The sequence below is a fragment of the Mustela erminea genome, chromosome 6 (genome assembly GCF_009829155.1).
Source record: "Mustela erminea isolate mMusErm1 chromosome 6, mMusErm1.Pri, whole genome shotgun sequence".
NCBI lineage: Eukaryota > Metazoa > Chordata > Mammalia > Carnivora > Mustelidae > Mustela > Mustela erminea.
In genome coordinates this window covers 86181724-86205607 of record NC_045619.1, presented here as the reverse complement: position 1 = coordinate 86205607, position 23884 = coordinate 86181724, and the positions used below count along the sequence as shown (strand labels likewise).

The 23884-nt window shown below is 42.7% G+C and overlaps 1 protein-coding gene across 4 annotated transcripts in view; it reads right to left on the bottom strand.

The window, feature by feature from the left end:
• Nucleotides 1-23884, bottom strand: part of DIP2B (disco interacting protein 2 homolog B) — a 224118-nt gene that overhangs the window by 6381 nt on the left and 193853 nt on the right. For 3 of the 4 annotated variants that reach the window (XM_032348169.1, XM_032348170.1, XM_032348171.1), the window contains 13 exons: nt 22308-22417; nt 22093-22173; nt 17344-17467; nt 15756-15877; nt 14399-14510; nt 11728-11837; nt 10902-11032; nt 9129-9297; nt 7552-7722; nt 6507-6568; nt 5477-5534; nt 3271-3345; nt 1677-1854 (listed from right to left, as the gene is read on the bottom strand). In XM_032348169.1, the coding sequence (XP_032204060.1) occupies nt 1677-1854; nt 3271-3345; nt 5477-5534; nt 6507-6568; nt 7552-7722; nt 9129-9297; nt 10902-11032; nt 11728-11837; nt 14399-14510; nt 15756-15877; nt 17344-17467; nt 22093-22173; nt 22308-22417 (1503 nt within the window). Of the gene's footprint in view, nt 1-1676; nt 1855-3270; nt 3346-5476; nt 5535-6506; nt 6569-7551; nt 7723-9128; nt 9298-10901; nt 11033-11727; nt 11838-14398; nt 14511-15755; nt 15878-17343; nt 17468-22092; nt 22174-22307; nt 22418-23884 lie in introns of those variants that run through there. The other variant, XM_032348172.1, reaches the window with a different exon arrangement.

Here is a 23884-nt window from a genome sequence, read left to right as displayed (position 1 = left end):
AAAAAAATTAGCTATGATTATTATTATTATTACTACGATGTCCCAGGAACTGTGTCCAGTGCTGGGAAGATGACAAAACACGAGTCCCGTTCTAAAGACACTTACTGTGTAATGGGGGAGAAGGACACACGACAGGTGCTCCACTGTCCACTGCAACATGGTAAGCCCTGTGCTGGGAGCATGCATGAAGTGTGTGTGAGGTGACCGGGGGACACCCCCATACCCCGAGCTCAGCTCAAGGGTTCAGAGAAGGAAAAGCGGAAACCAGGCTGAGCTTTTACGGATAAACAGGAATTAGCCAGATGACAGCTGGGGGAGGGGTGGAGTGGGGAGACAGGGTTTGAGAGGGAGAAGAAATGAGCATGTGTTGTTATTCCTAGACATCTGTAAGGAGTCCAGATATAAGGAGTAGGATTACAGAAAATGGAGAGACTAGTTCTGGTTATTAACAGGCTTGTAATCCAGCTAGAACATGGCAGAAATCTTTTTTGTTTGTTTAAATTATATGTACACACCATATACGTAAGGCTATATACATGGTTTATGTCTATATAGATACTGCATTTTAAAGAAAGACATAATTTTACTAGGCCTACTAAATAAAATATTCTCAGGAAAGGGTAAATTTCTGAAAAACTGAATAAAGCAAAGTGCTAGAAGCTGCTGGAGAGAGAAGGATGAAGAGGTCTAGCAGATTCCCACCATGTAAGAAGAGCTCATAAAGACTGTAATAACAAACATGACAGAAATACAGCAGTTAATCTCACATCATTTCCACCAGCCAGGGAACATTATCATTCCCACTGTTCAGGTAGGAAACTAAGAGGCTCAGTGATTGCTCAAGGTCACAAAGCAAATGGCAGAGGCAGGTTTCAACACCAGGGCACCCGGTGAGGGATACCTCCCTTTTCCAGTTTGTTATCCTGCCTCCCCGTGAAACTTGGAGAAACTATGGATGCTGGTCACTATGGAACAGATGCTAGGAGCTCAGGAGAAATGATATGGCTCTAATTCAGGCCTTTAAAGCCCAGTGAGTTATTTGTAGCTGTTCTTTGAAGTGATGATACAGCTAGTGTTGGGTATTTTAACATGGCCATTAATGCCACGGGGCAGAAAAGCTGAAGGCAGGCATCAGTGAAGGCATGACAGTCAATGGAGCAGCAGGTAATGGGAGGGGACTGCTCACACCAGAGCCTTGCCCAGCAGTCTCGCATCTAACATGAGACGCCGAAGGGACACAGTGCTTCAGTGACATGGCTCCCCGCACCGATCCCCTGCTCTCAGGGGTCAGGTTTGTTCCTCTTGAACCCAAAATGGTGTGTGGGTGTAGAAGGGCTACAAGATGACACCCCCATCCCAGGAGCTTGTGCAGGAGCTGGGAGTCAGCCAGGGGCACAGTGAGCATCAGGCACGTCTCCGTGACCATTGGCTGTGCTCACCCACAGTTCAGAGATGCAGACGTGGTACCCTGGGTGGCTGCCTCCTGGTTACTCCTCATGGGGCAAAATATCTTACTTTAAATGAATACAAATTCATGCATGGGTTCAGGAAACGCAGAAGGGAGTAATTAAATACACACACACTCGACAACGCAAAGGCAGGCTGAGGAAGGTGAGCCAGAGCTCCTGGCTGAAAGACAAAACAGGAAGAAGGGGAAGCGCTGGTGAGGAAACTACCTCCAGTGGCCGCTGTGAGCTCCGTCCGGCGGACAAAACCAAGGTATCCTGTCCGAGCCCAGAGTGTCTGAGCGGCATCCCCGAAGCTGAGGCGGGTGTTGAAATGATCCGCTTGAAGAGTCTCACTGTCATAGATGGTGTAATAGCCACTGGCTGTGTGGGGACTGTTCACCCAAATCTGCAACAAGAAAAGGGCATCGGTCACATTCCGGCAGGGACACAGAACTGTATCAATTCAACTCTCTCTGGATGGATGAACATTACTATTTTTTAATTCTCATTGCTACAGTAACAATAATAAACCACAACAATAAAGGCTGCTGACATTTATCATGTGCTAAATGTGCTAAACAGAGAATTAAGTACTTTATACGCCTTATCCCCATAGGTCCCGACATACATGGCAATGCGGTTCTGTATTATTGTTACTCCCATTTCACAGATAAAAAAACAAGGAGTTAAGTAACTTGTCTAAGAAACTGGGAGACCCACAGCCAAGCCTGTGCAGCTGCAGAGCCCATGCTCTTAACCACGAAGCTACTGTCTCCTGGGCTCAGTCCTCTGCCTCTTCCCGAGCCCTGCAAATACATCGAGGGGTCACTTTTGTGCTTCTGGGCTAAGGTGTCAGCCCTCAGGAAAGCACTACCAGGTTATCTGAATTCGCCCTTGCCAACACAATAATACCTAACAACAGCAAGAACACTTGTATTTATTGAGAACTCATTAGGTCACAGGCACTGTCCCATGTGCGTTACAGATACGGTATTAGTGTAGTTAGCTGGCGCACCATTTCATCAGGTGAAATTAGGTGGGTGCAGTTATTATTTACGGATGAGAAAACTGAGACCCAGAGAAAGGAAGTAACTTGCTCACTAGTTAGAGGCTGGGAAGTAGCAGAGCGCAGGCCCTCTGACTCCCGCACCTACGACCTTCGCCTCCTGGTAAACCACGGGGTGAAACCTCAGTACTCCTCAAATATTTGAGGGAAGAAAAATGAAGTCTTCTTAAAAAAAAATCTTGATACGAATTCCAATATACACACATTTTAGAATAAGAATAGAAAATTTCCATGAATTTAAAAAATTTAGTATTTGGGGCTCCTATCAGTTCCACCCCTTAACAGGTGGAAACAGGTAGGACTGGCCCATTTCCTTTCTCAGCTAAGGGAATGTCGGTGGACAATTCTGGCACTAGTTCTAATCTGCAAGCTGAAATCTTTCCTCCATCCTGGCCTCCATCTCTCTCTTTTTAGTTTTGGGCCTTACAGAGAAAGATTAAACTCTTTAAAAAAATTTTTTTATTTGTCAGAGAGAGCACAAGCAGGGGAAGCAGCAGGCAGAAGGGAAGAGAGAAGCAGTCTCCCCTGCTGAGCAGGGAGCCCGACACAGGGCTCGATCCCAGGACCCCGGTGAGCCAAAAGCAGACACTTAATGACTGAGCCACCCAGGTGACCCAGATTAAAACTCTTTTAAAAGAGGACAACTCACAATGGGGGAAAAGTTAAGTTAAATCCACCGTTTCACTGACTTCTCGAATGTGAACCCCAAAGTCTTTACTGCCGACTTTTCAGAGTAAAGATAAAAATTATACATACCTCTCCAAGATGAGAGTCTCCAACAGGCCCTTTGGTCTCAGGATTAACAATAACCACTTTCACTCCAGGTAAAATCTGAGCATCAAAGGGAAAACACAAAAACTCAATCAACTCTAATAACCCCTCGGAAATGCAGTCCCACGCCACCCCTCCTTCAAAGAGGTAAGCGAGTGTACAAAGACAGGAGCTAATTGACATGCTGCTCACTGGACTGTCCTTCGTGGAGACCAGAGGTATAATAATATTCATCCTCAAAAATAAACCAGGGAGCCAACCAGCCTACCTTCCCTTCAAAGGGATGAGAAACTGCAGCCCAGAACCGTTAACAGTAGGAATCTGTAATGTGACTGCCCTTTCTCCTTTTCTTTCTCTATCCTGTTCACTGCAGTGATGGCAGGAAGACCCCTTAGTGCAGAAAGGACAGCAGGAAGGGACTGCCTGAGCGGCTCCACTCCCGTCTGCAGCAATAGCTAAGTGAGAGGAACTTGAAGAGCAAGAGAGGATGACAGAGGCTTTGCAGGAGAATGAATCCTGCCCCTGGGATCACGAAAGACATCACGCTTGCTTGGGATCTCCCTGAGGAGAAAAAGGAATGTGAAGAATGTGGGGAGAAAAGGAAGAAGAGGTGCTGGCTATAGAACGGCTCACGCCTTCTCTGGTTACCCCTATTCTGGGTTTCTAGAGTATGAGGTTAGTTGGGAAGCGCTACAGTGATTATCCAGGGTCATACATCTAAGACTTCAAGGAAGGAGAGAAAAGACCATTCGCGCCCCAGACGGGTTGGGCACTGGGTGAAAGCTTCTGAGGCGCCCAACCATAAGCTGAGGCAGAGGGAGATCTGACGATGCGCTAAGATGATCAACCCAACTCCACTCGAAAGTGTTTAAATGAAAGAGACAAACTACAGTAAGTGCCCCATGGACTCGATCTGCTTGATAGGTAAGACAGGATCCCCTTTTATCTTTATAATTTCCCCCTCTGCTTTCAGAATTACTAGAAGGAATTCTGAGGCATCACTGTTACCTCTTCAAAAGAATGGGAAACTCACTAACTTATGCTGATATTCTATCACCCTTAGTAAATGTTCAAAACTGCTACAGACTTATGTCGTGTCTCCCCAAACTTGCATGTTGGATGTAATCTACCTAAATCCCCGATGAGATGGTATTAGGAGCTGGGGCCTTCCACCGTGTGAGAATACAGCAATAGGACGCCATCTATGAACCAAAAATCCTCCAACGGAATCTGCTGATGCCATCATCTTGGACTTCCCAGTGCCCAGAACTGTGAGAAGTAAGCTTCCCGGTCTACGGTATTCTGTGATAGCAGCCCAAAGGGACTAAGAGAGTAACTGTGTCTCTTCTGGAACATTTTAAAGCCTCCATCTCACCTAAGAAATCTTATTCCTACAGACACAAACTCTATATATCCGTAGTTTCTTCCCCGTTTTGATTTCTCTCTCAGCTTTAAACACATGTACGCCTTCCCTGATCTTCAACCACACCTCCCCACTGCCACCCTGTTTTTCTCCTTACAATATTTATAAAGATAGAATTGCCTCTAAGTGCTGTTTACCTCTCCACCTTGAATATAATGAACACTGGATTTTGCTGATTTTTCTTTCTTTTTTCTTTTTTTTTTTAAAGATTTTTATTTATTTATTTGACAGAGAGAGATCACAAGTAGGCAGAGAGGCAGGCAGAGAGAGAGGAGGAAGCAGGCTCCCTGCTGAGCAGAGAGCCCGATGCGGGACTCGATCCCAGGACCCTGAGATCATGACCTGAGCCGAAGGCAGCGGCTTAACCCACTGAGCCACCCAGGCACCCCTGCTGATTCTCTCTCTCTCTGCCTGCCTCTCAGTGTACTTGTAATTTCTCTCTGTCAAATAAATAAATAAAATCTTTAAAAAAAAAAAAAAGAATAACATATCAGTGGGATTTTTTTGGAAAAAAAAAATCTGTGAGAATTAAGAAAGTTCAAATCTAAAATTCTTCTTCTCTATGTACCCATACGAATTTGAAAGTATTAGATAAAGGTGAAACTGCTGAATTATCTCCAGATTTCAATTAAGGCTTGCCCTGGGTACTAATACATTACATGGCTTCAAGTTTTAAAATGAAACATTTAAAAAATAAAATAAATAAAAATAAATAAAATGAACCATTTCCCAGGCAGACCAACTTCCAATGGTTAACAGACAAATTACCTTTCCAGACTCTGAGAGGAGCAAACTCTGAGGGGCACCCCGTTCCACAAGACGAACCCTGAAGAAGAAGAGTATTTACTATATACGTATAGGTATGTAGATATATTCGAAAAAATGGCTGCACATCTACTACAGCTATATACTGCCCTCTTGAGACCTTTATTTTGTCTCTCCTTCTCATACTAGAGCAGTTTCTCAGACTTGGGCACTACTGACATTTTGGGTCGGAATATGTTCTTTTATAATTTTTTATGAGGGACTGTCTATCTTGTGCATTGCAGGATGTTTAACAACATCCTAGGCCTCTACCCCACTAGATGTCAGTAGCAACCCTCTTGTGACAACCAAAACCGCCTATGGATACTGTCTAGTGTCCTCTGGAGGGCAAATTCTCCCCGGGATAAGATGATGAAATTCTCCCTGGGCGCTAGAGAGATGCTCTACCTGTGCCAGCTGGGTCAGTGCCATGGGGCACATCGGTGCACACCGCTGAGGTCACTGGGACCTGGCAAAGGTCCCAGAGCCCTAGGGCTAGGTGCTCACCTTGGGACATAGCTAAAATTCCCCTGTAAGCTGATGCAGAGGAGGGCTTTTATTCCTGGGGTTTAGATAAAGTGTTGTTTCAAAAACCCTACTCTGCCTCATTTATCTTGTCTGTTCCATCTTTTATTTTTAAACTCCCAGAGGAAACAGTCTATCCATTTTAGTTCACTTTATATCAAATGTCACAAAATATTTTTACACAGGCAGGAACTAAGTATTAGATTTTAACCCGCTGAGCCGCCCAGGCACCCCTTAAGTATTAGATTTTAATATTAAAGAACAGCATAGCAACTCTGAGAATTAAAGCTTTCTTGTTAGAAACACAAATCTTATCACATATTAATAAAAACAAATTCCTTCCCTCTTCCTATCCCTCCCTGGAAGACACAAACAAAAGAAATGAGGGAAAGTGACAGCTTTCTTGGGGCTTGGAAATTTTTATGCTTAGAAACCCAAATAGGGAGAGAGCATAATAAATCTATTGTACCTGTCATGTCTCAGTGATTTCAGATCTACATACACAGTAGTTGGGTCAGGCCCTGAGGTTCCCTAAAGGAAGAGAAATCAATGCATTGTTTATTTAAAATTTAAATGAATTATATTTCCATATTTCATATTCTCAAATCAAGAAATAGGTAATTTAGCCATATACATGAAAAATTCACACTCTATTTTGAAAGTTCACTCTCTCTTCAACTAGACGAGGCAGGGTTGCAGTGAACACCCGAAAGAGACTCATGGCCTTGTGTTTCTTGCCCTCGACCCCTGGGAGAGCAAGCCAGGGGCCTCATCACAGGGGCTGATGCAGCCTTGGAAGGTTGCCAGGCTGAGGAGGGTTCTCATCCCTGGACTTGAGGCACAGGTGAGACAGGCCAGTATCCACAGGATTTTCAAAACCATCACTGGCCTAAGTGGACAGCAAGGAGCCTGTGATGGGGCTCCAAGGTTAAATCATCATGATGCTACTTGAACGTCCCAGAAGGCCTGAAAGTACCCATCCATGTATGCCATATTCTTTTACTCTCTCTTGTCTATGCCTGTATTTACCGTATTAAGCCTCCAAGCTCCCTAAAACCAGACTTAGTTCTTTACTATTAACAATAACATGGCAAAGTTGCTATCTGGCTAAAGAAAAGAATACAGGCTTATTGGTGCTTCTTTTGTTTAAAAAAAGGGGGGGAGACAGAAAAACAGAAGTTAAGATACTAATAGAATTCAAATAGGACTCAAAAATCTTGATTCATCATCATGTACCATCAACTACTAGAGTAAACTTTTAATTTGGGGCTCAACTGCTAGACATGGCTCCAAATGTATCTACCTAGTAATGCCTCTGTGAAGAACAAGTCTATTATCTTCACCCTACAGGGGAGCAAAACGAGGCCCCATGAAAACCAAATGAAGAGCCCGCGGTCCCAGATTAAGTGGGTGGAACTGGGCTCCTGCCAGGCTGCCTGGCTCTGACGCCTCTGCTGTCGAGTATCACACACTCTGCTGTCATTCATTACCCAGCAAGATTTCATGAGAGTCACCTGTAAACATATCGCAACATTGACTCTCGATCCGAAAGTGGTGCTGACAGCCCGAGGGGACAGCCCGATGTCTTTGAAGAGCTTGGAGAAGGACTGCTGGAGGGCAATGCGGGGTCGTTCCTCGGCCACCACCACACACGTCCGGATGCAGGAGAGGTTGATTCCTCTGGTCTGTAAGACACCAGTGGCCCGGGAACTGAAGTTAGCAGGAACTTAGAAAGAACTGAATAGTAGGGCCATAGTTCTATCTCTTGGGTCAGGAAGAGCCAAGGAACTGTGTATTGTCATCTCAGACATCGAAGCAAAAGGCAAAAGTTTTCAGAAATGCCAAGGCATTCCACTAACATCACTAATCACTGGTAAGTCTGCTCATTCTCTATTTCTTTCCTCTTTTATCTAAAATCTTAGATTCTTCAGACACCTATTTTTATACCTCTCCATTTCTTTTTTTTTTTTTTTTTTAAGGGAGGGACGTCTCTTCCCTTATTTTTTTTTTTAGATTTTTTTTAATTTTTAAATTTTTATTTATTTGACAAAGAGAGAGAGAGAGATCACAAGTAGGCAGAGAAACAGGCAGAGATAGAGGGGGAAGCAGGCTCCCTGCCAAGCAGAGAGCCTGATGTGGGGCTCGATCCCAGGACCCTGAGATCATGAACTGAGCCGAAGGCAGAGGCCCAACCCACTGAGCCACCCAGGTGCCCCATATACCTCTCCATTTCTGTACTTCAGATGTCTTCCTATTTCAAAATGGAGAGAAGGAACTGAGAGAAAAAGGGATCTAGCACTCTAGAGATAGATTCTTCTCTCTTTTCATCTTGGGGTCATAATTCTCTTAGGGTCATAATTCTCTAGTTTTATTTATTTATTTATTCTTATTTAAATTCAATTAACATACAGTGTATTATTGGTTTCAGTGGTCATAATTCTTAGGGTCATAATTCTCTAGTTTTATTTATTTATTTATTCTTTAAATTCAATTAACACACAGCGTATTATTAGCTTCAGCGGTAGAGGTCAGTGATTCACTAGTCTTAGATACGATCCAGTGCTCATTACATCACGTGCCCTCCTTACTGTCCCTCACCCAGTTACCTCATCCCTCCACTCCCTTCCCCTCCAGCAACCCTCAGTTTGTTTCCTATGATTAAGAGTCTCCTATGGCTTATCTCCCTCTGTGATTTCATCTCGTTTTATTTTTCCCTCCTTTCCCCTATGCTCCTGTTTTATTTCTTAAATCCCACAGAATTCTCTGTTAAAGAAAATCAGTGTCTTCTGACTCTCTCCTACGCCAGTCACACATGACATCACAGTTCTCTTTCATCTTTCCATGAAGTCTTTTCCATTCCGTCTCCCAACTAGTTTCACCCTCCTCTCCACAAAGTAAGACTCAGACTAAATTCTGAAAGAGCGCAGTAAACTAGAGAGTGGAGGAAATAAAAATTCAGAGGTTTACAAAATGTTGACTGGCTAGAAAGAAAAAGGCAGACACACCTGTCCAGCCCTAGTCCGGTATCAGCACGCTTGGCCCATTTCTTTCAAACCTCCCGGGACCAGCTACTTGTGTAGCTGTTTCTTACCTTCAGCACCTCCACTTGGTTTCCGAGCCCTTTGGTGCAGAGCTCCATTACTGAATAGGAGCAGAAAGTGTCCCTTATTTTGTACTGGTTGACAGTGGAAAGCCAGAGGAAAAGGTTGTTTTCCAACTCCATAGGAGGAATTAATATGGACTGGTGACCTGAATAGACACTGCAATGAAGAAAGGCGAGAGCTGACATTATTAATTCATTCTAGACATCCTGATGTTTTAGAATACCATCCACTCAACTACTATTTGCTGCACGTGAAGGTTATATGAGATACAAAGCTCTAAGCATCAACCCTGTTCCCATCTAACTCACAAGACACAATAACTAAAATAAAGTAGACCGTGGTACATACTGTAACTGAGGTGTGAAGATCATAAAATCAAGATCATAAAAGAAGGAGCAAGTCACTCAAATTAGGGAAGCTGGGGGCGAGGGGAGAGCAGTGTTTCACTGAGTAGGTATCACTTGAGCCGGGGCTTAAAGAATAAGCAGGAGTTTGATAATGGCTAGAGGAAATGAGGGTGATGGTGAGAGCATTCCAGGCGGAGGAACAGTGTATGCAAAGGAAAAGAAATGTAGAAGTATACGTTGTGTTTAAAGTTGTCAGAGATAGCATCCTCATATGAAATCCTATAGCACAGGATGCATGGGGGAGTGGTGAGATGTGAGGCCAGAAGGGTTGGGGCCAAACTGTAAAAGAGAGAAACTATGGTCTGAAGGAGTTTGGGCTTTACCAACAGGCAGTCGCTGCGGCTTTAAGGTGGGGTGAGCCCAGCACCATGGAGAGGGACTGTAGACACAGACACTGGCGAGGGAGGGACAGGACAGGTGAGAGATGATGATGGCTTGGATCTCGACAGTGCAGTCAGGATAAAAAGAAAGGAATGACAGTAGAGTCTCATCCTATATATAGTTCACAGCCCATGAATCCTCAATTTCTTAAACCGAGGACAGATCTGAATGATGAGGAGCCCAAGAACCCTGTATTTAAAGAATACTGGAATTGTGGTCACCAACTCTGAAGATCTAAGTTATTAGTAAGTCTGAGGAAGGCCCATTATTTTGCTTTTTTAAAGACCCCGAGGTGACAGACAGGTTTAGAAACAACTGAGCCACAAAAGACAAGACACTTAATTGGCTGTGAGACACACACATAGAGAAGTTGAAACTAATGCTCAAGTTCCTAGTTTGGGCCCCTCAGGTGAACGGTCCCAACAAAGATGAGGACACACAAGGAGAATGCTGAGTTGTAGGTGTCTCTGAAGCATTCACGGGGACATCTACTAGGGAGGTGAAAATGCAGGGCTGAGAGAAGGTTCCCTGGGAGGAGTAGGGATCTGCCATTCCAGTAGACACAATCTGGACAGGACAGGCATGCTACTTTCCAGCCACATGCTGTCATCCAATCTCATTATACTCCTTCCTGCCAAACCTAGGGGGTACATTCTGGCTGTCAAAGCTTGACATATTTCACCCAACTATCATCCTTCTACTTGGCTCTGCTTCTACAATAAGGATTACAGGATGAAGCAGAGAGCAATAGTAAGATCACTCACTTTATGTACGAGGCATAAAACTAACAGACAAGGAAAAAAGGGAATATAAACAAAACTAAATGAACTTCAGAGATATATCAGGCGCCCACATTTAGGAAACATCAGCATTTTATTGAAACATAACCAAATTAAGGAAGCAAAGGTAAGGATGAGATGGTTATAACCCCAAAGACATCCCCACTCATTCTGTTTGTTTTTCCATTCCTACCTGCAGAGACACCAGAGTGCAAAGCCAAGTCCACAGTAAGGGTCAAGGCAGATGGCGATCTGCCGAGAAGAATACAACTCACACTGGAGCTTGATGGCTCTACAAAGAGCATTGACTGCAGAGTGGGACATCTGGAAAGTAGGGAACATGGAACAGGATGGAATTGGCATCCTCACAGGCAGAAAAAGCTCTAATGACAGTTTTGAGAAGTTTCAATTTCCCCCAAACTCCTCAAAATGATGTCTGTTTTTCATTGTTTCAAAAAGCCTATCTAAGTCTGGAGTGCCTGGGTGCTTAATGAGTTAAGCATCTGACTTTTGGCTTCAGTTCGGGTCATGATCTCAGGGTCGTGAGATCGAGCCCCATGTCAGCTCCAGCCTCAGTGGGGTGTCCTGCTTGAGATTCTGTCTCTCCCTCTACCACTCCCCACCCTCTAAAATAAATAAATAGACCTTAAAAAATAAAAAAAGCCTACCTAAGTCTAACATAAGGTAACATACTTTTGTTCATTAATTAACACGGAGTTCTATGAAATATGAATCTCTGGTTTCTTACTGGCTTTAACTGTGACTCAATTATTACCTAGTAGCTTCTAGGCCAGGTTCAGAACACTTCATAACACACATTCCTTGGGATAACTTATTCCGGAAGAGCCAATGCTTTTACTTAAATATAGCAGGGACCTCTGATCCCCCGCCTACTGGTCTCTGGTACAAGCAGCTGGCATCCACATCTCAAGTCCCTGGGGCAGTGGTCATCTCTATTTTTTGCAGACCTGGCATTTTACCAGCATCCAGAGACAGTCAATATCTCCAGCCCACTCTACCTTCACTCCCGTCAGCATGCCCGTTGTGGAGACACTAAAATCAAGATATGCCAACATCTCAGGAGTGGGCGGTTTATACAGCTGAGGTAACCTTTTCCTGGGTAAATCATCTGCAATGAAAGGAAAAAAACCTGATATTAATCAGACAAACTGGAACACAAAAATCATGGCTTTTCAACTGGTTTTCTATGGCTTTGCCATGGACAAATAGAGGTCCTGGGATTTGCAAAGCTTAGGCCTCTCCTATTTAACCAAACAGCTCATGTAATGTCACTCTGGGAAGTGGGTTGGGGTTGAGGACACCAGTGGGTAATATAAACAAAGCAAATCTACATCAGGCAAATGTATTTTCTAGAAGGTTGGTGAGAGTAATGTATCACAGCAGTAGAAGACATGAACTAAGGAAGCAGATCGCTGGTGTTCAAATCCTGCTCAGCCATTTACCATCAAAGTGCCTTTGGAGTTATACCTCTTTGTGTCTGTTTCCTTATCTATAAAATGGGAATAATACCTACCCTCACAGGATTGTTAGTTAATTCACATAAAGCACTTTTCAAACAACTCAAAAAGCTTGAAAAAGCCTTAGTTGTTATCATGCTGGTTCCAAGTTAAGGTTCGTTATTTACAGTTTAGTAAATGCAATATTAGACATGGACAGCTTTAAAAGTTGTTTTTCTTCAAGATAATATGTTAGATTTTTAAGATGGAAAACCTATAATTAGGGATTATTTTCCTTTGCTCGTTTATATACCTCTCCTTTCCTCCCATATTTGCTTTGTAAGTGAAGTGTGTCAAAACCAAGGATGTCGGGGCACCTGGGTGGCTCAGTGGGTTAAGCCTCTGCCTTCAGCTCAGGTCATGATCTCAGGGTACTAGGATTGAGCACTGTATCAGGCTCTCTGCTCAGCGGGGAGCCTGCTTCCCCCTCTCTCTCTGCCTCTCTGCCTACTTGTGATCTCGCTCTGTCAAATAAATAAATAAATAAATAAATAAAATCTTTTAAAAAACAAACAAACAAAAGCTCCTGTGGCTTCCTGGATCGAGAAACAATTCTGACTCTGACTTTTAAGTCTCTATATTGTTGGGCACCCATTGCTGGTCAAACCAAAGACTTTATCTATCACTTTCAACCTGGTTTTGTATAGGGGAGGGTCACTCATGTCCCAAAAGAAACCTTTCTGTTGTCTTTATCACAGCCCACAGGTTCAGGTCTTCCTGAAATGTGACTGAGTCTAATAACCACAGCAGATCTAACTGCATCATTAACACCAACACAATCCATTTTTGCTATACAGAACTGTGCTTCTGTACTTAAGCAACATACGTAAAAACATCTAGCTCAGCACCTGGCACAAAACCACCACAAATATCTACCATCCCTGAATTTAAACCCACATAAGTGTTCCTGAGTTGGATAGACACCATGTGGTACTTACTGAAAACAGGGAGAAAGCACATGAATGGTTATGAGTCTAGGAATGTAGCCAAATCGACTGGGTTTGAATTTTAATTCTGCTACTTATTTAGCCTCTCTATACCTCAGTTTTCCTATCTGTAAAATGAGGACAAAACTCACACCTATCTAATAGGGTTGGTGTGAGGATAAAATTGGGCAATATACATTAGATGACTGGCACATAGTGAGGGCTTGAAAAAGATTTTATTTTTATGATCATGTGCAAGGTGCTTTATGTCATTTAATCTTTACAGCTCCATGAGGTGGTTTTTGCAACTCCCACTTTATGGACAATTTTGCCCCAGTTAGCAGGGATACAGGAGAGGAACAGAGTATCAGGATTTAAACATCGTCACCTGATTCTAAAACCCACTCCCGTTCCTCTACCACCATTCACCAGGTATCCCCATGTCTTCTCCCCCATGCTTTTTTAGCACGGATACCACTTAAATGAACGTCCTTTATGGACTTTTTTAAAAAATATATTTTATTTATTTACTTGACACAGAGAGAGATCATAAGCAGGCAGAGAGGCAGGCAGAGAGAGAGAGAGGGAAGTAGGCTTGCTGCTAGGCACAGAGCCTGATGCGGGGCTCGATCCCAGGACGCTGAGATCATGACCTGAGCTGAAGGCAGAGGCTTAACCCACTGGGCCACCCTGGTGTCCCTACTTTATGGTTTTTAAAGTACCTTGCTATTATGCTGTACTTGATATTCTCAAAAAGTATGTGAGTCAGGTAAGGGTAGGTAACATTTGAGGGAAGGGTAATCTCAGAGAAGATTATATAAAAAATAAGTACTTGAGCTTGAACTAGAACTAGGTCTTCTGACTCCTAGTCCAATGCTGCTTTAACTAGATCATATCTGGAAGTCAAGGATCAGAGTGTGTCAAGCTTTTACATGGCCTTATGTGTACACGGTTATATTCTGCATAAAAACCTAACCATTGTTTGAGGATGTCAGGAGTAAGAGTAAGACACTTTTTGGTTTCAAGAGCTCTTAGCAGCCTGTGATCTGCATCTTTGGATCTGGTTGTTGCAGTACCCAGTCCTTCAGTAACACAAGTGAATGGACAGGAGGTTCTGCCTCTGTCTCAGTAGGTGGAATGTGTTGCAACCTAAGAGTTGTATAAACATCTTTGGCATGAGAATCTAGAGAGCTCGGGGCATGAATGTTCTTGCTCCTTCAAGAGCTCTGGAGAAATCTCACTTTTACCTGTGTCAATGATGGTTGGCCAGGTTTTCACATCCACAGCTGCTGCCGCCTCTCGGGACCTCAGCAACCTCATTAGGGTCTGTGTGGTGAGAACACAGGCTGCTTTGCTGACCTAGAAAACAAATGGACAGAAATAAGCACAAGGACGTTTAGTCCCCATGTGGCCCCACAGGCTCTGGCTGCTGCTAAAAGCAACTCATACTGGACTAAAAGCACACCATACTGGCAGGACACTATTCATTGTTTAAACAACACACAATAGTACAATGGATGTTGGTGTGTCCCCTCCATTCGTCCTTCTGGGACTGTGTAACACTGACTTATCTCAGAAGAATGGACCTGTTCACAACACAAGTTATTGTTTTTAACAGTGTGGATGCCCACATCCCTTGATTTCATGAAGACTATGATAAAGTAAAAACGTGGATTTTTTTTTTTTTTGCTCAGGGAATGGGAGGAGTCAGAGTATCACTGCTGTAGGAGTTAGTGTTTGCCACAGCCTAGTGAATGGAGAAATTCACTAGACCCAGAACATATCCTGAATTTGAGGGATGCAGAGCTGTCAAGAAAACTAAGCTCTCCCTCACACCTACACATGGATACACAAAGCGATCGACTTCCCCTTAAACCATCAACAGAAGGAGACTCCCGTCCCTGCTGCTCTGGCCTACTTTGCAGACTGTAAAAAGGGCATTTTGCTGAACTGAACTTTGTGATAAAATCATCTTTGGTGAACATGGCTTTTATACCCCAGGCTCTATTTGCTGACAGAACAGCAGTCCTTACAGAAACAATGTTACACAAGTTAGAATTCTGCCTCTTTGCCGTAACATGAATTAGGATATAATGCAATACAGATTTATGTTACTTCCTTTGATTCTCATATCCTCTAGAAACTTCCAATACTTCCAGGGCAGGATCTGGATACCTTTTAGTGCTATACCAAGTGAATTTATAAAACTAACCCAAATAAAAATGACCAACACTGGGGAGAATTCAGTTTGGCATATAAAATTACCCTGGCTACTGTGCAGAAAAAATGAGAACATTTTTTAAGAAGGGAGATAAAACAACAACAACAACAACAAAAAGTTTTATAGAGAATTACTAATGTCAGCCTCACCTCCTTAGTGTTCATGATAAAAACACAATTCTGTACCTCACCAATAATCACTTTCCCACATTCCTTCACTGAAAAATGCTAGTCATTTTAGTCAGGTAAGTGAAAAGAAGATGGCTTTTAGGGGACAGATTTCACTTCCTGACTCAACAAAACCGGAAATTTAGCAAGGATCTGAAGTTGTCTGACTCTGGGTTTTATGAGATGAGGACAAGGCAAGATATACTCGGTACTTACATCAACAATCATGCGGACAGTGGGCAAGGTGGCCGTAAGGTTCTGAGCATGAGGAGGTCGGACAGTGACAGGTATGCACCCGGCATAGAGGCAACCATAGAACGCAGCTATTAACTCGATGCCTGCAAGACAGAGTCACTTAGCTGACCACTATCACTGAGAAACTAAATGGCAGATCTTCTAAAGCCAGTTTATTAAATCATGTGCCAGACAGTTTATTGAGATCATAATTTAACATAGATAATAACAGAAGAAGTTTTTTAAATCAAGAGCTTGAACGTAAAGAAGGAGGCATATAAAACAACTTAAAAAATAAAGAGAAGCGAAGTATAAATAACAAGAAAGGAAGTCAGGAGTAAAGAAAACTCTTGAAAGACACCCAGGGAAGGTATTCTGAGATCATTACTTGATACTTAGTAGAAATAAAAGAATGGGGAAAGGTGGGATGAGGAACACCTGAGGCTTAAGGCTTAAAAAAAATATTTAGAAGCCTGCTGTGTGACAAGCAATTAGACTACTGAGATGTCCCTTCACCTGTAGGTACAAGTTTTAGGGAGGCAAAGTGTGACTCAATTTGATGAAGACTCTCCCCTGTCAGGACACGGAGAGCGGCCTTCTCCGGAAGTGCTCTGGTCTACCACCAGGTCATTCACTGGTGGATGCAAGACACTCTCACAGGAACACCACAGGAGGGATTCTTGTACCAGATGACCTTTTAAGGAATCTTAGTATCAGTGTAAATAAAACAGAACAAAATGAACTAAGTGGGATAAGAGATCAGAGAAAGCCAGAGGTATGTGCGGGTAGTGTGACAGAATAAAAAAATGAACAACTCAACTATTTCACTTAACATTTTGAACATTTACACCAAACTGTCATCAAAGAATTCTGAGTCCCTCTTACTGTGAAGAGAACATTTTTAAATTAAATGAAAGCACGGAAGATAAAATCAGCAATAATGAAGACTACACATCAATCAGGATATAAAAAATGCAAAGTCAAAAGAGTTCACACACAATATTCTTTAGGAACTGGGTGAAATGGTCCTATTCCTGAACACTCCTAGAAACAAAGCACCTCGGGGCGCCTAGGTGGCTCAGTGGGTTAAAACCTCTGCCTTCAGCTCAGGTCATGATCCCAGGGTCCTGGGATCGAGCCCCACATCGGGCTCTCTGCTCTGCAGGGAGCCTGCTTCCTCCTCTCTCTCTGCCTGCTTCTCTGCCTACTTGTGATCTCTGTCTAATAAATAAATAAAATCTTAAAAAAAAAAAAAAAAAAGCACCTCTTTTGAGGGTTTCCAAAAAGTCAGAAAGTCTTATTCATTTGATATTTACCATAGTGCCAGGAACTATGCTAGATAGGGGTAATACAAGAGTAAATACAACAGACACAGTCCCAGCAGAGCCATGGCACTGCTCAACTCCACAGTGTAAAGCTTGGTTCCTACCTTAGCCTGGGTGCCTGGGACTCCCAGAGCTGGGAGCTGCATAGCCTACATGGGCAAAGATGGCGGCTCTCACTTCCTGTCCTCTCATACTCTGTAGTCTGGTAATGAAGCTTGAGTCTAGTTTACCAACACAATACCTACCAGGTGGATAGAGCAACACCACGTTGTCTCCTGCATTTAGATGCCCCTTATCACCAAGAACTGACGCAATCCTCTCTGCTCGCTTATGAAGCTGAAGGCAACTGGCTGTGCACACAGTAGTTCCCTTTAAAGAGAAGAAAGTGTAAAAGGGTCAAAATTCAGGAAATAAAACAGTGACAAGTACAAGCCAATTCCATGTTATACTGAAAAGGCTGGTGCCTTGGTAGATTCTCTGTAGCAAGTTATCAATTCCAGCAAAAATTCCCCTAGTACTTAAAGACCTGTGGTAGTCCTTTCTTTTTCAATGCCTGAAGGTATTTAGGGAATAGCAACATTAACTTAAATCGAACAATGTATCTATAGTCTTTCCTGTTTAAGACAGCTTCAAAAATATATTCGAGTTTTTTATTTAAATGAGGAAGTAAGAGTGGAAGGAAAATAAAGGAAATAAAAGTAGAATGAGGGCGGGAGTAAGGTCGGGACAGTCACTGCAGGCCGTGTGGCCATGGGCATTGCGTGCATTTTCTGTGCGTCACACGAATTTGGCTCTGAGTATTCCAACAGCAAAGATGTAAACAAAACAGTAACACCGAATCAGAGTCCACTAGCTGATAATAAAGATTAGCAGATCAGAAGATGGCCAACTACTCTTGATCCTGAGAATAATTTCTCCTTGTGGTCTTCATCAATTCCTGAGTGTCAATCCAAGTTTCACTGAGCTGGGCTTTTTGAAACCCTTTTGTGTGTAAGATAAACCACACAAATATGAAAAGCACATAAAAAAAAAATGAATGTATTACGTAACAGAAAAATCACAAAGCAAGCACCAGCATAAGAACCAGCATGGCATGAAAAACACCACTGCCAGCAGCACAAAAGCACCCTTAGGGGTCCCTCCACCCCGGCCTACTCTCATCCTTTCCTTTCCTCTGTATGTAACCACTATTTTGAGTTTTTAATCTTAATCACTGATTTCCTTCTCTTCATAATGTTACCACCCATGGAAGGTTTCGTTTTATAGAAATGTAACCATATGGTATAAATTTCTGTGTTTTGCTTCTTTCTCTCAACATTAATAGTCACCTCTGCTGCAGTGCCCGGGTGTAGTTCTCGTATTTATTGCTGCGTAGTATTTAACTGTATAAACACACAACAATTTATTCATCCATTCTGCTGCTGATGGACAATAGCATTCTTGTATATGTACCCTCATGCATAAACACATGAGTTTTGGTGGAGGGCAGACCTAGAGATGGAATTGTGGGGTCACTGCATATGCCTATCTCCCACTTCACTAAATAAAACCGAATTATTCTCTGCCTATTGTGCTAATACCACCCTATCTTAATTATTTCAACTCTATAACTCAAAAAGTCTCACAAGAAAAACAAATTTTATTGAGCTATTTTTAAAATAACTTTTAAGTTTCACTAATATAAAATAGTACATGTTCAATATGGAAAATAGAGACAAGTAAAATATAATTCAGATGTAACCACTATCAACATTTTGCAGTGTATTTTCCTGGCTTTTAAAAATTGAGTATAGGGGCACCTGGGTGGCTCAGGTCATGATCCCAGGGTCCTGGGATCGAGCCCCACATCGGGCTCTCTGCTCTGCAGGGAGCCTGCTTCCTCCTCTCTCTCTGCCTGCCTCTCTGCCTACTTGTGATCTCTGTCAGATAAATAAAAAAAGAAAAATAAATAAAAATTGAGTATATATTATATATAAATTCACATGCGACATTAAAAAAATTACCATATTTTACTATCTGCCTGAAGCTGTGTATTGCATTGGTAAAGAATGTGGGCTCAGAAGTCAGCTTTGGGTTCAAATGAAAGAGCTTATTTCCTAGTCCTACCACTTGCTAGTTCTCAGGCAAGTAATTTTATGTCTCTGGGCCTCAGTTTCCTCAATCTTAAAATGAACTATGAAATATACAGCCTCCAGAAAAGGGTCTAGTAGGTACTTGATTATTGACTATTTTTTAAAGGTTTATTTATTTATCTCAGAAAGAGAGAGCAAGTGAACAAGCATAAGTGGGAGGGGTAGGGGAGAAAGAGAGAGAATCTCAAGTAGACTCTGCAGGGAGCATGGAGGCCAGCGCAGGGCTTGATCTCACGACCCTGAAATCATGATCTGAGCCAAAATCAAGAGTCAGATGCTTAACCAACTGAGCCACACAGGTGCTCCTAGGTAGTAGATTATTTTGCTGAAGTCTGACATGCTATTTTTTACCACTTACACATTATGACTATTTTCTGCATAATCAAATATTCTATAATACGCTTTTGAATGGCTGTATAGTATTTCATGCTATAATTTTATATGCCATGATTTACTTAGTCAATTGTCTATTGTTGGACAATAAGGTTATAACACTAAAGTGGATATCCCTTTGGCTAAAATCAGGGTTAATCTGTATGGCCATTTCTTATATTTTACAATATTTCTCTTTTTGATCCATGGTACGGCAGTAAACTAAATCTTAAAAAAAAAAACCAAAACCAATTTTTGAGAGGGTGCCTGAATGGCACAGATAAGTGTCCGACTCTGGGTTTCAGCTCAGGTTATGATCCCAGGGTCATGATGAGCCCCACACTGGGCTCCACACTGGGTGTGGTACCTACTTAAGAGTCTCTCTCTCCCTCTTCCTCTGCTCCCCCAACCCCTGCATTCTTTCTCTCTCTCTTAAATAAATGAATAAATCTTTAATTTTCTTTCCCCCTGGGCATGAGGGAACAATGTGATATGGTCACCAAGCTTTCTGACCTTCTGGGATAATCCAAGGTAAAATACTAGAATATGCAGAAGAATAAATGGACTAAATGTCTTTGAGTCAGCACATATATTATTTCTCTAACCAAGAAGCAAATTTAAAAGTATGCCTTCTAACCTTCTAACAAATATCTGGGGTACAGGTTTCACAGGGCTATAGCTTTAACTATAGCCCAGCCTGGAAGTGGAGTAGGGATGTAAGCTGGACTGACAACTTCTTACTGAAATGGAAGGACCCTAATGAATTCACGAGCTTGGAGAGAAACCCACTTCATTTAGAGGTAGAACAAGGAAGTCAAAAAGTTTTCTACTGGGGTGCCTGGGTGGCTCAGTGGGTTAAGCTGCTGCCTTCGGCTCAGGTCATGATCTCAGAGTCCTGGGATCGAGTCCCGCATCGGGCTCTCTGCTCAGCAGAGAGTCTGCTTCCCTCTCTCTCTCTCTGCCTGCCTCTCCATCTACTTGTGATTTCTCTCTGTCAAATAAATAAATAAAATCTTAAAAAAAAAAAAAAAGTTTTCTACTGGATAATGTTCTTTAGATTTTTTTTTTAAATATTTTATTTATTTCTTTGACAGAGAAAGATCACAGTAGGAGAGAGGAAAGGAAGAGATCACAGAGAGAGAGGAGGGGAAGCAGGCCCCCTGCTGAGCAGAGAGCCCGATGTGGGACTCGATCCCAGGACCCTGAGATCACGACCTGAGCCGAAGGCAGTGGCTTAACCCACTGAGCCACCCAGGCGCCCCTGGTTCTTTAGATTTTTAATGACTTTTCACTAAAATGGCAGCATACTCCCCTCATGAAGTTCTATTACTACATAAACTCTCAAAGGTGGGGGCGCCTGGGTGGCTCAGTGGGTTAAAGCCTCTGCCTTCAGCTCAGGTCATGATCCCAGGGTCCTGGGATTGAGCCCCGCATCTGGCTCTCTGCTCAGCAGGGAGCCTGCTTCCCCCTCTTTCTCTGCCTGCCTCTCTGCCTACTTGTGATCTCTGTCTAATAAATAAATAAAATCTTAAAAAAAAAAAAAAAACCACACCTCTCAAAGGTGTATTTGAATAAAATACATCAGAATCTGGGGGCACTGGGCAAGGGGACAGGTTGGGTGGCCCAGGAAATTTCAATAGGCCCTATAGTCCTCTACCTGATGGCAGGAAATACTGCTATGCGCCATCATCACAATACTTTTAGCCTCTGATTCAGCCATTAAAACAGATCCCAGCATACGCCCACAAAACGCCTAACTTAAAAAAATATTACATTCTGATAAAACCATCCATTAGGAAGCACCACTTAATAAGGTTTGAGTAATTTTCAATTTGTTTCTTATGGGTTAGCAATAAATTATTTAAGTATATAGTAAAAATAACTTTGTTTCAAAAAATATTTATCTATTGGGCACCTGAGTGGCTCAGTCCATTAAGCGTCTTGCCTTCATTTCAGGTCATGACCTCAGGGTCCTGGGATCGAGTCCTGGACTCCCTGTTCAGCGCCCTCCTTCCCTCCTTCTGCCGCTCCCCCTGCTTATGTTCTCTCGTGCTCTCTCTCTCAAATAAATAGTAAATAAAATGTTAAAAAATAAGTATTTATCTAAAGTCATTTTCTTCCTGGTGGAAATCCAAGAATTAAAGCTGGGTAAAAAATGACATGCATGCCATAATACGTCCTACATATGTGTAGGTCTATGGAATTGCACCGTTGGCCCCACTGTTCCTATCAGTGTTCCTATCACTGTTCCTATCAGTTACAGTTAGGACTGTAACGCGAGGAGAGCTAGCATTAGATAACACTCCAGGAGGTCTCCTTTCAACCTTGAAGTGATTGCACAATCTATCCTCATCTGTCAAAGCAGGGAGAAAGCAGTAACTCTGCCCTCCGAGTTGACAACGGAAATTTTCTGATGAAAGGGATTGAGAGTGCCTAAGATCCTCCCATAATGTTCATCTGATTAGATATATACAATTGGATTTTCAGTACCTTGGCATTTAACAGCATGAAGAGTACATGGTCAGGAGTTGCCTGGGCTCGCCACTGTAAAATCTCTGCCAGAAACTGGTGCTGAAGTCAAAGCAGAAAAAAGAATCAGGGTCAGTAACTTCGGAAAAGTTGAATAATGCGTCTCCCATCTACTTTCGGATGTAGAAGTTCTGTCCTTGACTTGCTTATAAAAATCAACACATTTGAACTCTTACCTTCCTCACTAAGTCATTCTCTTCAATTTGCCCAAGATCTCTTCCTGCAGCTTGCGCTATGCGTTTTCCAGCAACCAGATTTCCAACCATCACAGAAGCAGGGCCCACACCTGTAAGTAAAAGCCAGAATCAACTCTCTAGTGGTGATAATTCAAACTATATCCCTGAAATATTTCCAGACTGACCCAAACTAGTTCACATATTCACTCAGCAATTCAGACAGCGCATTCTTCTAGGCACTAGGGACACAACAGTGAACAAGACAAACCACCTATTCTCTATTGAGGAAAGGCAACCAGTAAGTACATACACAAATAAATCACGTCAGGTAGTAGAAACTGCTAGAAAAAAACAACACGGGGCGCCTGGGTGGCTCAGTGGTTTAAGCCTCTGCGTTCAGTTCAGGTCATGATCTCAGGGCCCTGGGATCGAGCACCGCATCTGGCTCTCTGCTCACCAGGGAGCCTGCTTCCCCTCTCTCTGCTGCCTCTCTGCCTACTTGTGAACTCTGTCAAATAAATAAATGAAATCTTAAAAAAAAAAAAAGAAAGAAAGAAAAGAGAAGGAAAAAACAACACAGAGCTAGAGAAGAGACAGGAATCTGGAGGGAGGAGAGGAGCGGGTGTTCCTATAGCTTGGGTATAAGGGATTTTTCACTCCTAGGAGGGGACAGTTGGTTGTACTAGTTCCTACCGATAAATAATTTCATCAGCTCCAATCACAGTATGACCCTAAAAATGGACTTACCCTAAAAATGGACTTAACAGTAAGGAATATCTGGTCTGGAAAGAAATCTGCCATCTTTGAGAATTGAGAGTAGGTTCATCAGGAATCTCAGAAGTACTTTATTAAACAAGTAATGACATCCACATTGTGGGACATTCTATAAGACAACTAGCCTGGACTCTTCAAAAACCATGTCTTTAAGAGAAAATAAGGCTAGGAGCTTCTAAATTAAAGGACATGGCAGCCAAATGCAATGCATAACCTTGACTGGATACTAAATTTTAAAAAATGAGTTGTAATAAACAGGTGAAGAAATCTGAATACAGACTGTAAATTACTAGATGATAGCATTATATTAAGGTTAAATTTCTTTTTTTCTTTTCTTTTCTTTTTTTTTTTTTTTAAGATTTTATTTGTTTGACAGAGAGAGATCATAAGTAGGCAGTGAGCCAGGAAGAGAGAGGGGGGAAGCAGGCTCCCTGCTGAGCAGAGAGCCCAATGTGGGGCTCCATCTCAGGACCCTGAGATCATGACCTGGGCGGAAGGAAGAGTCTTAACCCACTGAGCCACCCAGGTGCCCCCCCCTTTTTAAAAGAGATTGCGTGTACAGGAGCAGGGGTGGGGGAGGTGTGGGGGTTGGGCAAAGGGGGAGAGAGAGAATCCCAAGCAGGGTCCATACCCAGCATGGAGCCTGAGAGGGCTCGACCTCTTGACCCTGAGTTCATGACCTGAGCTGAAATCAAGAGTCAGAGGCTTAACTAACTTAGCCACCCAGACGTCCCAAGGCTAAATTTCATAACAGAATAATGGCATTGTTGTTGATTAGGAAAACTTTAGAAGCTTTTTTTTTT